The following is a 15,701-nucleotide window of genomic DNA, read 5'->3' on the forward strand; positions in this document are numbered from 1 at the left end:
TACAAGTGCTTCAGCCTAACAGCCATGAGAGTTCAAAACAGTTTTTGTGAGGTTTTTATATTTCAAAGAAAGGCTTATTCCCTCAATGGCATCTGTTTTTAATTAGTAAGAAGCTGTTCTGCTGCAGCATGCTCAGAACTTCTCTTAGGTTCTTCTTAAATCGCCCTAAAAGAATCCACTCTTTGAAACCGAGGCAAATTTTTCATCTCTTTCATCACCTAACATCTTTGTGACGGCTTCAAAAAAGGTTACATGTCTCTATATAACAAGCATCACACTTGTTATCAGTGTATGCACTGTTCATGTGTTCAAAAATGGCTGTAGATGCATGCTGTGAATGAAACAAATCACCCTGGAGCAGTGCTGATAAGCTAAGAATGTATGCGAGCGGATCACACATGCTCGCTCACTCACAGATAGCAAATGGTAAGCAACTGAAGTCGAAACTTCAGAGGACCTACGTCTTTTCTAAGATTTACTGTGACATTGAACAGGATTGTGCTCTGAGGATTCATCTCCATTCTCTTCCTGGTTCATGAGTTAGAGAGATCAGAGAAACCTCAGTCATGCAGATGAGGAGAGAGACTGTGAGGAAAAGATGAGGAAGAACAAAGGCAGACAGTTAAACAGCAAGACAGACATTAAAGAGGAAGCAGGAAGAGGAAACAGGAACTTTAAAAGAGTCCATGCTTGTTTACTGCTCTGCTTTATAGTCTGTCCACCTGTCCCTACACACATCTATAATGTATTTATCTCATATCATCATTGAAGTAGGCGTTGTGTATTGGTTGGTTTCCACTAGTGAGCTAAATTATAAATTGGGAACAAATTGTTTGTGTTTTTTTATCAATCTGAGAGAAACACAGATGACTGCTACAGGAAAAGGGCACTGATTATGAAGCAAAGCACAGCAGAGTAAAAAGAAAACACAGCATGAAAGGAGCATTGTTGTAGAAGAAATTGAAAAAGGATGCGTTGTGTGTGTGTGTGTGAGAGAGAGAGAGAGAAACAAAAACGCCCAGAGCGAAGAGAACATTGAGTACAGGAAGTAAAAGTTGTCTGCGAGTGCTACACAATGCACTGTAAATTTTCACAGAGTGGCTTTTACTTATTACAGTTAAAGAGAGAATCTCATATCTGTATATGAGCGCATGGGATACCAAGCATCTTATAACATCCTTGGTTTGAAATTCAGACTCTAGTTTAGGATTTATCCTTTTATCTTCTTAGTAGCTACATCAGTACTGCATCTAACAGCAGCAGGCAGATCTTTCGAGGGCAAAATGACTCAAAAGCACTAAACAACAGGAAATGCTAGTAACCAGTTCCGAAGACAAAGAGCTTTAGCAATGACAAAGCCCAGTGCACAAACACAGCAGTCTATTTATGCTAACCACAAATAAGCAAAGGTTGATAATAATCACTATTTCAACTTTACAAGGGCAACAATACAAATGCTAACATTGTGCTTTCACCTCAAACATACTGTACCAGACTTTGATATGACCAGAACCAGACCAGCGAAATATCCAAAATGTCGAGGTCCGGGCTCTGGGGAGATCAAGACTGAAAGAGTGGCTTTTCTATCCAGGTACACTTTTACTGCATTGGTGGAGTGTTTGGGATCATTGTCATGCTGGAAAATGAAGCCGTTGCCAATCAGATTCTTCCAGATGGTACTGAATGATGGATCAACATCTGATGGTATGTTTCTGTTTCATATTTCCATGAATTTGGATCCGCATAGTCCGCAACATCACTGGCTGAAATGTATCCCCAAACCAGACAGAGCCTCGACCGTGCTTTACAGATGGCTGTAGACACTGTCGTACCTGACCTGACTTGAGTCAAGAAAGAAATTTGGATTAATCACTTCATTTTTAGTCTACTTCCTTACAAAATTTGGTATATCTACAGCCTTTTCTCTTTGTTTCCCTTCTTCATAGACACTTTTCCACCTAGACCATTTTTGACGAACAATAGAACATAAACTGAAGGGCCAGATGCATCTCTCAGGCCCCCAGTCAGGTCTTTGTTGGATTTTTAGTTGATTTTAGTGGATTTCTGTTCATCTGGAAATGATTCTTTCTTTACCCTCTACATGTCCAATTTCCTTGTTTTTTTTTAAACACACTGCACACATATATGCCATGTTTGCAGGTAATAGGTAATTTTTTTTTTGGGGGGGGGGGGGGGGGTGTAGCTGAGAAAGATGATTTACCAACTAACTGACTCTTGCTTACTTCCAAACATGATCCTTACTCAGGAAGTCCAAAAAGATCAGCTATTGAAGATTTAAGTGACTCTATACCATAATATTGTAGGTGATAAATATGACTGGCATATTAAAGAATAGCCAGTTGCCCCCTAAAAAACATTGCCAATGGGTTTACTTTTCATCTTGCTGCATCAGTAAAGTGATGCAGAGTGTCCTCTACACTCTGGCATCACTGTTGTGTGGTCAGAGGGAAGAAGCAGTGCTCACTCTCTCTGTTTGAAAGTTTCAAGCTTGTTGAGTTTTTGATCACACCCAGCGGCAGCACCAGTGGAGGGTGTGATGTCAAATTGCACTGACACACTGTGTGCTTTTGGCTGTCAGCATATGTATTTTTAATTTAGCTTTTTATTGCAGTTTTATGATCCACTTTAAAGATTGTTTGCCAAAGTCAAGGTTGCATTTAAAAAAAGGAAGAAAAAAGGTCAGGACGATAGGATGGACTGTCAAAGCATGTACGGGAATAAGTCTTTTTTATGATATAAAAGATGAATGAAGTGGCTGGAGGACATGGAGCTAAATGTCATGCTTATCACCAAGGTTATGGTTCAGAAGCTTTTGTGTTTGCTCATGTTTTAATGTGTTTGTACTTGACAGCCCCACGTATTTTTTAACACTAAAGGGCAGCTGATTAACCAAAGTGGATTACAACAAAACAGAACCAACCTGTGATTTGAAATTACACACACAAAGAGCAGCTGCCATCTTTTATCCTCAAGGTTCTTTCTCCTCAGACCCAGAGCCAAGGACTTTAAAAGCTATTTCCAGCCGCCTCCTCTGTGACGGGGGTAATTTTATCTCCGAAAAAGGATGGGTGTTCCCACAATAACCTCCATGGCTCTTATCAGACACACACCACCACCACTGCCACTGGAAAAAAAGGAAACTATTCCAATCATCTGATATTCTCCCCCGCACCCCCTGTGGAGTGGGGATATCTCAAACTGCAGCAGATCAGGGCTAAAAGTGATATGAATGAAATGTTCCAGAAAATATGACCAAAACAGTTTCAAGTTGTCAGACTTTATAATGAAAGAAAAAAAGTGAAAAATCATATCTAAAGAAAATCGGGTGACTTGTAACAGATTGAGCATTTTGGCTTTAAGCTATTGGAACTACCTAACAAAGGGAGGCTGCATGCTGGACCTCCTCGTTTAAGAAGTCTCCCCAAAGTTTTCTGTCTTTATAAATTAAATATCAAATGCGTTTTTCAGCATTAATATTGCATTGCACTTTACTTGGTAATTATGTTAGACCTCAATTTACTTCCTAGCCTGTTTTTGTTTACCACGCAACCTGCCTTTTTAAAGCACAACACATTCACTGTATACTGTACAATGCTCATAAAATCTGAGGGCAGTCTGTGTCTAAATGTACTTGTGTTGCATAATCATAGCTCAGCATTGCTTTTATTTATTTATGACTATATGCTGTCTGGTTTTAATGCATTGTTTCACAAAATACTGCCATGCACAGATTAGAGAAAAAGAAATAGCTTACAGAAATGAATTAAAGTTAAATGACGTGACATGTGTGGTGCCTTGAATCAGAACTTATCCTGAGGCAGAGATATATTTTAAGCCTCACTCTTACTGAAGACAGCAAAACAAGCCAGTGGTCTGAAAAATAAAGTGTGGCTTTTAATGTGATTAGCAATAATCCGTCTTTAACTTGAAGGATAATGTATAATATTCAGCTCAATGGCCTTTTTTTTATTATCCTGGACTTAAAGTCGTGTTTATGAAAATCAGAAATGCTGTTGTGTTAATGTTTTTTTCTTCTTTTTTGAAGAAAAAAACCTGGAATTTTCACCTCAGTAACAAACAGTCACTTTATAAGTTTGTAAAGTGATTGCAAATTTGATGCAATTTCTTCATAACAGCTCAAAAGAGATGATTGAAATTAGTTCCTTCATTTTTTTAATTGCATGCCCTTCACCATTTCATTGAGACAAGGTGCAAAGACAGTTCATTTCAACTTGCTACCAAAACAAAACAAAACAAAACACAAAAAAGCTAATACCATGAAGCTGCATTATACTGGCACACCCCACTGAATATAAAAGAGTGAGTAGATGTAGCCAAAAGTACATGGCATCAGCTCAGTGGTGGCTTATAACATTATGTTTAGCTAATAATAGTAGCTTGCTAACACAGAGCTAATGTTAGCTATATGACAGCTAACACAAAACATGGCAAAATAATCAATTCAAATCAATTTTATTTCTACAGCACCAAATCATAACAACAGTCACCTCAAGGCGCTTTATATTGTAAGGCAAGACCCTACAATAATACATACAGAGAAAAACCCAACAATCACATGACCCCCTATGAGCAAGCACTTTGGTGACAGTGAGAAAGAAAAACTCCCTTTTAACAGGAAGAAACCTCCGGCAGAACCAGGCTCAGGGAGGGGCGGGGCCATCTGCTGCGAACATTTGGGGAGAGAGAAGGAAGACAGGATAAAAGACATGCTGTGGAAGAGAGACAGAGATTAATAACAAGGATGATTTCATGCAAAGAGGTTTATTAACACATAGTGAGTGAGAAAGGTGACTGAAAAGGAAAAACTCAATACATCATGGGAATCCCCCGGCAGCCTACGTCTATTGCAGCATAACTAAGGGAGGATTCAGGGTCACCTGGTCCAGCCCTAACTATATGCTTTAGCAAAAAGGAAAGTTTTAAGCCTAATCTTAAAAGTAGAGATAGCGTCTGTCTCCTGAATCCAAACTGGAAGCTGGTTCCACAGAAGAAGGGCCTGAAAACAGAAGGCTCTATCTTTAAATACCCTGTCAAAGCTGAATATAATAGTTAAGATATAAACAGATAAGAAATAAGGATTTTTTAAAGTCAAATATCAACTATATTCTACTGGAGTATAGCCTGGTGGAAGGCTATACCCCAGTATACGGAAGCCTGATGGTTTTTCCTGCCTCCTCCAGGCTCCAGTCCACATGCCTATATATTAGGGGTGCAACGATACACAAAATTCACAGTTCGGTTCGGTTCGATACTTTGGTGTCACGGTTCGATATTTTTTCGATACAAAAAAAAATGTTCATGCCTTTTTAATTTGTCATTTATTAAATTTTCACGGCACATTCTGCACCATACCTCTGTGCGTTCATCATTTGTTTGAAGCCAGCTCACCTCCTGCAACCACTTTTCCGAGAATACGCGCTTCTTTTGTGGTTCGGACTCCTTCTGACATTTCTTTGGAGGCGGAGGAACATCAAAGTAATTGCTTAAAGGAGCTTCTTCGACATCTTTAAGAGTTCTAAACAAATGTCTGTCCTCCTCCAGAAAATCTTATGTACGCAAACACGCGTTGCAACTTCTTATCTTGTGCGCGTTTTTTATTTTGACAGGGAATGCGCACCTGCGGACCACTTATGTGCAGCCCTGGTTATTTAGCTTGTCATATTGCAGCCACAGAAATTCTTTTGTCCATGAAACCATAAAGCTGCACTTTCTTTTTGCCTTATAGTCTGATTTGTCATAACTTTTCCGTTTTGTGGTAAGCTTTTCTTTGGCTGTCACTTCTTCACGCTGACCTGTCTTATTTGGCTCAGCAGAACTAAAATATATATCCTGCTGCTTTGACACACGCACTCACTTAATGCTCAGCGATTCTCTGCGCGATCAACCTCTCACATGTTTAAGCTTGCTGGGGGAGATTTCACTTGTCATGTTTGCATAGTAAGCTAATGATTGATAAGACGATGTCAGACGAATTGGTGCGCAAATTATCGTGACTCACCAATCAGTGCTGTCGCTCTCTATACACAGTTCGCGCGATTGCAAAGTGAAAGCAAAAAACAAGCGCAAATTCAAACGCGATTTCAATATGTCACATATTGACAGTGGCTCACCGATGCCAATGACATAATTACCCAGCTACATTTCCAAAAGAATGCAAAAGCATTGACATAGATTTTTCCTTCCTACGATAGGCCGACGGGCAGGGCAGAGAGATTTTGGTAGCCCGACTGGAAAAATCGCTAGCGATTTTGCGAGCCCTGTATCTGATTGAGGAATCACTCATCTTTGGAAAAGAGTTTATTACAGAGAAATGGCTCTTTCCAAAATAAAAGCTATACTATACGCTTCTTCTGGGCTATATTCTCAGCAGCATATTAAACATATCAGGTCTCCATAAGGAGAATCATGTGCTAACGGCTGTCTAAATGACTCGGGTAAAGCTTGTAGCATGCCTGCTTGTTGTTTTTCTCTGCTTCCACTTGTCTTTGCACTAGGATGATGTCGGCATAAATGTGCAGTCATATTTGTTGTGTTCCCACTAGTGCTGTCAGCATAAATCTCACTGAAATGACGTTAACGCCACAACACGGCAAATCTCCGTTAACGAGCTACCGCGGATCGCCCCGTGCGTGGGGCTGGACGGCCAACACGTTAACGAGCTAACTGCGCTAACACACTAGTTCCCACCCATGTAATTGAGCATTGCTGGCACATCCAACATACTGTTTTACTTTAGTCCATGACACGCTTACCTTCAGGGTCATACTTCACATGAAAACCAAAATAGTTCCAAACGCCAGATCTGAATGAGGGTGGGGGAGGTTCAATTTGCCATGTTGCAAGGAGAGCTTAACTTCTGTCTGGCTAGCTTGCGCTGCGCTCAGTGAATCTGCGTTCGACTACTCCGCCTAGGCTGCACTGTCGAGCGCAGATCCACTGAGCAGCGCAGATCCACTGAGCGCTCAACACAGACAGCACCGCCAGAAGGAAAGTTGATAAAATAAATTAAAAATTTTGTATTGTTCGATACATATGCGTACCTCAGTACCATATTGAATTAACATATTCAATATGGTACTGAGGTGATGATACTGAGGTGATGAGTCAAAAAGCTATGTTATTAAACACTGAAAATAGTGAACATAGTCACTGAGTGACTGAAATACTTGGAAATTATTCCAAATAATAATTGTTGAAATAATTTCAACTATGTGATTTTTAAAATAAACTTTCAAAGTTATGTTGCAAAGCACATGGTTAACTTGAAATACAATATGTAACTCAAAATTTCATGTCATTTTATCTGAGATGTGATTTAAAATGTTAAAAATGTAAGATACCACCAAATTACCTGAAATTATGACTTATGGATGGCAAAAATGTTTTGTTTCGTTTTTGCTTGGATAGAAATGTCCTTCCTAATGGCCTCACAATTCATTTAAAAAGCTGCCACTAGAATACTGCCTATACACCAAGAAGAGAGAACGCATTAAACCAATTTTTCTGGCTTCTTGTGTGACAGCACAGAACTTCAGGACCTGGTTTGCTGAATAAAGAAACAAAAAGCAGACACATCTCTCACACCTGCAAGGACTGGTTCAAACCAAATCCAACAAACTGACTTTAAACCAGTGCACAGTTGTGATTCAGCTGCATTTGGGGCCTAGAGCTGCCCCAACTCGAGCTATGTTTAAAGCCAAGCTAATGACTTTTTGTTCTACTGCTTTTACTTAATATGGACCTTGTACTTATTTAATAAATTCAGATTTAATCTTACCTGCTCATTCATTCAACTGGTTCATATTTTATTATGTTATTTTCTTCGTCTTTTACTTTTTTCCCCTGTCTTTGGCTTTTAAAGTGTTCTTTTTTAAATTTGCATTTTAATATTCTTATGAAGTTTTCCTTTCTTTTAAATATTTCAGTAGATTATGGAGAGCCCGTTGAAATGCCTGTGTGTATAAACTGTGTGTGTCCGTGTGTGTGTAGACGTTAGTGCCTTCGTGTGTATGTTTCCTTTTGTGTAAGTGTGCCAGAAAAATCGAGCGAGCGCGCTCACAAGTTAATGAAGCAGTCACATATGCTTTGTTTTCCCATCTGTTGTCAGTGTCCTCACAAGGTACTCTGAGTGATGTCAAACAGCAGGAGGACTATATATTTCAACAAGAACTTCATTTAACCAACGAGCCCTGTCAGAAGTAAATGTCAAGACGTTTGGGGGGGAAATGACTGAATAACAAAGTTGGAACATGTGACAGAAATCCCTCATTTGGTTTTAGACGTGTATCCTCTCGCATAACTGTTAAGAAACGCTTGAAACTTGGGAATGCACATGAGCTGCAGTAGTATTGCTCACGCGGATTTAAAGTATGACATGGTTTGCTTGGCCTAAACAATTTGTCTTGCACGCTTTCTTGGCTTACACAGGCAATATTTAAAAACCTCTGCGCAAGTAGGAGACACGAGTGCCATCCCGTTGTTTTGTTTTGGGTTTTTTTTGGGGGGGGGTTGTGTTTTTGTTTTGTGGTATATGCGATAATTAGTTTGTATAATAACTGCAGGGTGTGCTGACCTGTGCTATTTCTCTCTGGTTGAATGGAGGGAGAGCGGGGAGAAAGAAAATCACGATAATTAGATGATGCACTGACCTTCCTGCTAATTTTTCTTCTCTGCTTAAATTTGCTGAAACAGGCAACATGAGGCGGCAGAGGCACCCACATTAAATCTAATGACAAAGAACATCAAGCCCATCATTGGAGGCAAAGCTGGTTGTAAAACAAAACAATGATAAACAGAAAGGCAGGAGGGAATGTTTTAGGCTTATTTATTGGGTGCACACATATGTAATCATAATCACTGATTTTAGTTAGGTTGAATTTCTCCGATTATATCACTGCAAGCCCTTTCTCCAAGGACATATTACCAACTACTAACACATATTTCAAAGCCCTTGTAAAAGGAGAACCACGCTCAGTCTTGACATTTTATTTAAGGGTGCTTAGCAAGGCTGAATAAACACTATCTCTGTGTGTGTGTGTGTGTGTGTGTGTGTGTGTGTGTGTGTGTGTGTGTGTGTGTGTGTGTGTGTGTGTAGTACGTGGCCAAAAAATGTCCCCTGGTTAAATGACACTTTGGTAAAGTTACATGTATTTCCCTGCCTGCTGCTTTGGTGCGGGGGTGGGGAATCTTTATTCTCCCTGTTGCACATATGCTTGTGTGGACTTATCAGCAGAAAAGCTCAAACGTTGTTTTTATTCAAAGGTTTGACCTAAGTGAATGCGCTTGTGCTGGACATTAGAGGTGACACAGCTGCAACCCAGATGCATAAATGGGTATACTTAGGATGCACCAGTGGGGATCATGATGATTGGGGACGATACCAAGAGGAATACAGAAATAGCACAAAAAAGTCAGTTCCTCCAGCTGCTGCTTGAGGCTGCCTCCAAAAGTGAGTCAGTCCCAGTAGACTTTAAAGCAGAAAAACATGTTTACAGCCCTGTGCTCTATAGCTAATTCCCACTTCTAAACAACTATAAAGGAGTGTTTTTGTTTTCTTTTAACATGACTCATTTTTTCTGGAGGAGAGTTTTATACAACCTAAGACACTTTCCCCCATATTTCAAAGCTATGACATCACAAAAATGTGACTGGTCAATATTGATCGTGGAAAAACATTACAATAATGGGATATCTCACAGACCCATTTGTGCTATAATCAGCTAATTTCAGATCATGTGCAGGAGGAGGAAAATGTGGTGATAGAAACATAGTTTTTTTCTTTGATAGCACAAAGGGACAAGCTCATGATTAGTCTAGGACAGAAACAAGCACCGCTAACACAATCTCAGTTCTTTTGCAACCCTCTACACAAAAACATGCTAACACAAAGCTAGTCAAGAGCACAGAATGAAGACAAAGTTAATCGCATGCTGGCTCCAGCCCAACAGCCAGAGTCTGAAGTTCAACAGGTAACAGAGGCAGTGACATTGTAGCCTCCATTCCATATTTGTAAAGTAGAATTACCATGGCGATCCCTTTAAAGTCTCTTTGAGTTTGTTTTCAACTTTGCTTTGTGTTCTTGGCACATAACATGCGTACATATTAAAGGAAAGATTGTATATGTGTCCTCATTCAGACAATCATTTGAGTTGTGTGCAGAACTGTAGCCTATGGTTGATATTCCTAACTTGTAAGTATGAGACAATTTATTTCCATTCATTTTACTTAGATGAAAAGTACTGAGTAATGTGTAATCTGTTACTTGTTTTGAGTAAAGACTCTGACTGGTTATGATTCAACAAAGCTAAGCTGAAATAGTGATAGTGTATCTGTATGTGCCTATATACTGTTTTACATAACTTAAATAATGTCTAATTTTCAACTTTAACTGAAGACAAAGACGCATTCTAAAACAGAAAGTGTTGTTGCAAACTGTTGACCTGTTGGCTTACTCTAACTGAACAGAAGAAATGTGTTCATTGTGTGACATAGGAGGCCGTTTGCCAGAGAAAACTTTCTCTGTGCTGATCTAAAATCAGATTACTAGCAGCCTAGTAGGACCGCAAACGTGAGGTAAAAGTGAACTTACATCATCAGGGGTGTGATGTGGAGACTAGCGATGCGTCTTGCATTCATTAATTCAGCTTTGTAAATGGAGGTAACTGCATACTCCTAGTTTCTGGATTTTGCTTTGTACTATGAAAGCTTGGCTCTGGACTGAAGTCGCTATACCTTGGCCATTTCTACTTTGACCTATTTTTTCCCTTTTTTGTCTCCCTTCCCTTTTATAGAAGCCATTAAAATACTCCAACATTATGCAAATGTAATCCTAAATCACTGGAGACACTCTCCAGCAAAGTGCTTATATTAGTCAAAGGCAGATTAATAGAAGAAACCATCTGGTGGACATCCAAGGTAACATTTACTTCTGCATGATCTTTGCTGTAAGACACACACAGGCACAGACACACACTGCCTCCATCTCCATTACCAGCACATTGTAATAGCCATGCTCAATTAAGCACACCTACACCCAACAGGCAATTGGTGCTCGTTAACCTGCAACCTCATTAAAGACACCATGCCTCGTCACTAATGACACTCCCCATATTCGCTCTGTGTGCTTGCTTCTGAACGCCCTCCTGGCACAGTGGCATGGCGCAGTGATTATGCTAATTGCTTAATTATTCAGCAGAGATAATAAGTCAGCACATGCTAATCTCACATGATAATCGAGTGAGATACCTGGATAAGGATAATAGAAAATTTCACACTTTTGAGCAGAGTAAAATTAAAGTTTAATATTCATTATATGGGTATAAGATAAAGAACAAAGAAAGTATAAGCTTATCTGTCATTAGAATGTGACGGATCTTGCAGGTTTTAATTAGAAAATGGGGATTTTTAGAAGATTTCAAATGTGAAATAACTTCATTAAAATCAATTAAGCAAACATAAGAAGGGTGAGAAAAAAATCCATTTCTGTGCTTACCCTGAGTTTTTCATAGCGGTCGCTCAGTGCTGCCACCTGGTGGTCCCTGTGACGTCCGACTAACTTGCAGAGTGAGCAGATGAGCTGATCGTCAGTGACACAGTACATGTTCACCTTTTCCTCCTCGTGCTCCAGGCACTGGAGCCCTCTGAGGTGGCAGTCCGGCATAGGCTCGATGAGCCGGTGGCCAGTGAACGGCTTCTTGTTGGGGTGCGTCGCTCTGAGGCATTCGTCGCAGTACGACACCTCGCACGTTACGCATGTCTTAACAGCGTCCTGTGGCGGGTCCTGCTCGCAGAACTGGCACTGGACCGGCTCCGGAGGTGTGCTCGGGCTGGACATGGCAGCGCTGAGGGGGACCAGGGCCAACCGGTTGCTACCTTCCTCGCCGGGAGAGTTGGGCCCACTGTGAGGGGCAGGCAACGACAGCGGCAGGGAGAGCCCGGCTGAAGATGAGGCCCGTTGAACTCTATCAATAATATTCTGCAAGGTCACGTTTCTCTTAAGTCCTTCTAGTCCACGCTCTGGACTCAGGGAAATGACATATCTACAGGTGGGGCACTGGAAGGCGCCGATACTCTGAACTGATTCGTTGGTGGTGCAGTGGGAGACGAGGATGCGGTGGGCGCAGCCGAAGCACAGGCTATGGGCACAGGGGAGCAGCAGTGGGTCTTCAAAGAGCTCCAGGCAGATTGGACAAGTTAGCTCTGACTCCAGAGTGTCCATCCTGATTAAAAAAGGCCAGGCGGGACCAGGTGCAGTGTCAGCGAAATCCAGAAGAGCCACTCAGCTGTCTGGAGGCCAGAGAAATAGATGGAGGCGAGCAGAGAAAGGGAGAAAGGAAAAGAAAGCAGGGGGATTTGTGATTAAATGGTGTGAAATAGCTTACTTCTCTGCGCTTTCTTTGGAGGGCTTATATCTCAATGGAGTAGACCACTGAGTTGACTTAAAGCTGCCGGGTTTTCTACATCTGACTGAAGACTGAAAATAAGATTAAGCAAACAGATTAATTAGCATGGTTCAGTATGTTCCACCAATAAGCATTTAGAAGTTTAAAATCAACACCTGACGATAATTTGGCTGTGGAACTTCTACTTTTGTCCACAGTATTAAGTAGAAAGGAGGCACAGGGGTCTATAAATTCCAAATTATTTATATACTGCCTGTGACAGTGGCCTCAAGGCTCTTTGATTTGTAAGCTACATACCCTTCAACATTAGAGAGAAAACCTCATTTATCAGACAGTTCTCTATGAGCAAAAATGTGGTGATGGTGGGAAGGAAGAACTCACTTTGATGAGGAACAGACAGCCATCTACTGAGCAGTGAGGTCAAAAAGAAGACCGAAAAGAAGAACACAGCAAGGCCACAAATAAAAGACAAGGAAAAACTACAGGAGAGATGCTCAGTGCATGATGGGAGGTTCCTCATCATGGTTCTGGGTCATCTGACCCAGCCCTAATGATATCCTTTATCAAAAAATAAAAAATCTGAACCTTAATCTTGAAAGTGAAAATAGCTGGGAGCCTATTAGCAAGATTCAAGACAGTCTAAGTTAGAAAAAGCTGCATTAGTATGAAAAAATAAGCTTATTTATATGAGGCCATATTTATATGGCCTGATTATTGGGGTCTTCTGTTGTGTAGTACTGATTTGGTGCTTTATATATACATTTGAATTGTACTAACAGAAAGCGTAAAGACCATTCTGTAGGCTGAAAGCCAAACATATAGTTGCTCTAACAAATATCTCATGGTCTTTGTAGCAGCCACATTGCAGATGTGCTGTTGACCCACTTTGTGCCCTTTTGTGATTCTCATTGTTGTTGACCGCAGTACGCTATAGGTTTCCCTATGCTTGGATTAACAAGATTACACACCAGCAGCAGCAGCTGCCGCCGTCAAGAAGCATCTGTCAGCATCTGTCAAAAAAATAAAAAATAAAAAAATAAAAAAAGAAGCATCTGTCAGTCTGGACTTAAAACTACTGAGCCACAAGCCAGTAATGCAACTTCTCACTAATCAGATACTTTATGTAACTGGTGTGCAATAGTGGCAGTGACGTTTGCTGTATCCCTCGTTCTTTACCATTAAGTCACTGTACAGATAGTACAGAAAAGGCCTTAACAAAAGTCTAAGAGCAGGTTGAAGATGTCTTTTTTTTCCAACTTGCTCTTAAATGGGTGGGATTATGGAATGTGGGAAATATGTTTGTGCTCTACTCATTTTGGCTACAGAAGGCTGACCCCACTCATGTTTTCTCAAATTATATTTAATTGCCTGATGCACGATAAACACACAAAGTACATTTTGTGCTAGCACCTTCTGTGACTTTACTATCTTTCTTTTAGCTATGTACTAGAAGGGGTATAATTTTCCCAGCATGCTCTGAGTGAGACAAAATAATTATTGTTCCAAGTCATCTGGTACATCATGTTCTAGCAAGAAGCACTGCGAGATTAGATAAGGGTAGCATGAGAAATGTTTTAACTAGCTACACTGAAAGTTTCAGAACTCATCCGAAACTACCGTGTTCACAGACTGAATGACGGTCGCACACAAACTCGACATAACCTCTTTGGCGGAAGTAATAATGCTTCAAAGGAATGACTATAGATTGTTCTTCTCACCTGGTTTACATTAAAGAAAGGAAAGAAATGAAATAAAATTTGATGAAGCTTGATGAGATTTTTAATGGGTTTTTTTTGTCTTTTGAGGCTTCTGTACATTAATTTCAAGCTATTTCAAGCTATTTTTGCTCAAATCATATAAATTCAACTTTGATGCACCTTTACCACTCGAGTTGAAATGGGAGTCTTGTTTTAACATTGACTACAGCTGTGGCTCCATCTGCCACATCTGGAGTCAGTTGCTAATTAGAACACATGCCAATTCATTTCTCCTGCAGAGCCGCTGACTCTGGATTTCCACGTGAACTTGCATGCTGTCAACATGTCTCCAAGAGACTCAGAAAGAAAATGTAGAACAGGCTCAAACTCAACTCAAATTTAGAAACACAAAACAACAAAATGTAGCAAGATTTATTGTTTTATAAATTCCTGATTATGTTGGAAAGCATTAAGGGGAGCTGCCTGCTAATTAATATAACTAAACGTGCTCAAGTAAGCTAATAAATAAGTGTGGCTCTGTTTCCAGTCAGTTCTAATAAAGAAAAGTTACCTCTGAGACTTTGCCTCCAAGTTAAAAATTCAACAGTGCATGCTTTCTTCATTTCTGAACTCGTAGCCCTGGGCTTTTTAATACACTTTTGGTTAATTTTAAGAAGATAAATTGGATTTTACTGTAGCTGAAAATGTCAATGAAAAAAAAATCCCTATTTTAGAAGTGAAATAAAAGTGAAACCAACCCTTAGGGCTAAAAGGATCTTTGCCAGTTTCAAGAAATGTGTCACAGCACAAAAAACGAAAAAAGAAAGAAAGAAAATGTCAGATTAGCACAGAGATAATTCTGAAAACAATGAGATTTAAAAAATAAATGATTTTGAGTATGAATGCATTTGATTGTAATGAGTATGTAAATTGATATTATAAACTATGCTCCAATTTCTACACGCTTTAAACATAATAACGACAGTGATACACACACACACAAAAGGAAGCAAGGAATGAAATGAAATGCAGGAAAGAAATCCGCTCTTATCTCCACGGTGCGGCCCTTTCAGCAGATGTCACTGTTTACTGAGATTAAAACTCGTGTGAGTGGACTGCTGCACTCTGAATATCTCCTCTTTATTCTCTAATCTATCTTTATGCATGGTTTCCTCTCATCCTCTGGGGAAAAAAACAGCAAAACAAGTGCTGCAGATGAACTGTCCTCATATGAGCTCAGCACAGTCCAACCACCACTTTTAGTACCTGTGATATTTGAGATCAGATATTTACTGTGAGACCTGGTGAGCTGGTGAAAGAGATGGGATGGGGGGAACTGTGTACAAAGACGTGTTACCAAGCAAGCCCTTGATCTCTTACACCCTTATATCAGAAGGGAAACGCAAATGCTGGAATCAAGCAAATATGGAAGGATATACTGAGGAAAATGCAAGTAATTGAATGTGGGAGATGGGAGTGATTTGGCAATCGCATGCTTTAAATGAAACGGAATGGGTATGTGTTTGCTTGGACTGTTAAAAACAAACACTCAGAGAGACAC

At 40.1% G+C, this 15,701-nt stretch overlaps 1 protein-coding gene across 2 annotated transcripts in view; it reads right to left on the bottom strand.

The window, feature by feature from the left end:
- LOC146492076 (E3 ubiquitin-protein ligase Midline-1-like) overlaps positions 1–15,701 on the bottom strand; it is a 91,917-nt gene that overhangs the window by 26,760 nt on the left and 49,456 nt on the right. For both annotated transcript variants that reach the window (XM_085150393.1, XM_085150392.1), the window contains exon 2: positions 11,534–12,327. In XM_085150393.1, the coding sequence (XP_085006519.1) occupies positions 11,534–12,259 (726 nt within the window). In that variant the 5' untranslated portion in view covers positions 12,260–12,327. The remainder of the gene's footprint in view (positions 1–11,533; positions 12,328–15,701) is intronic.

Source organism: Neolamprologus multifasciatus, chromosome 23 (assembly GCF_963576455.1).
Source record: "Neolamprologus multifasciatus chromosome 23, fNeoMul1.2, whole genome shotgun sequence".
Lineage (NCBI taxonomy): Eukaryota > Metazoa > Chordata > Actinopteri > Cichliformes > Cichlidae > Neolamprologus > Neolamprologus multifasciatus.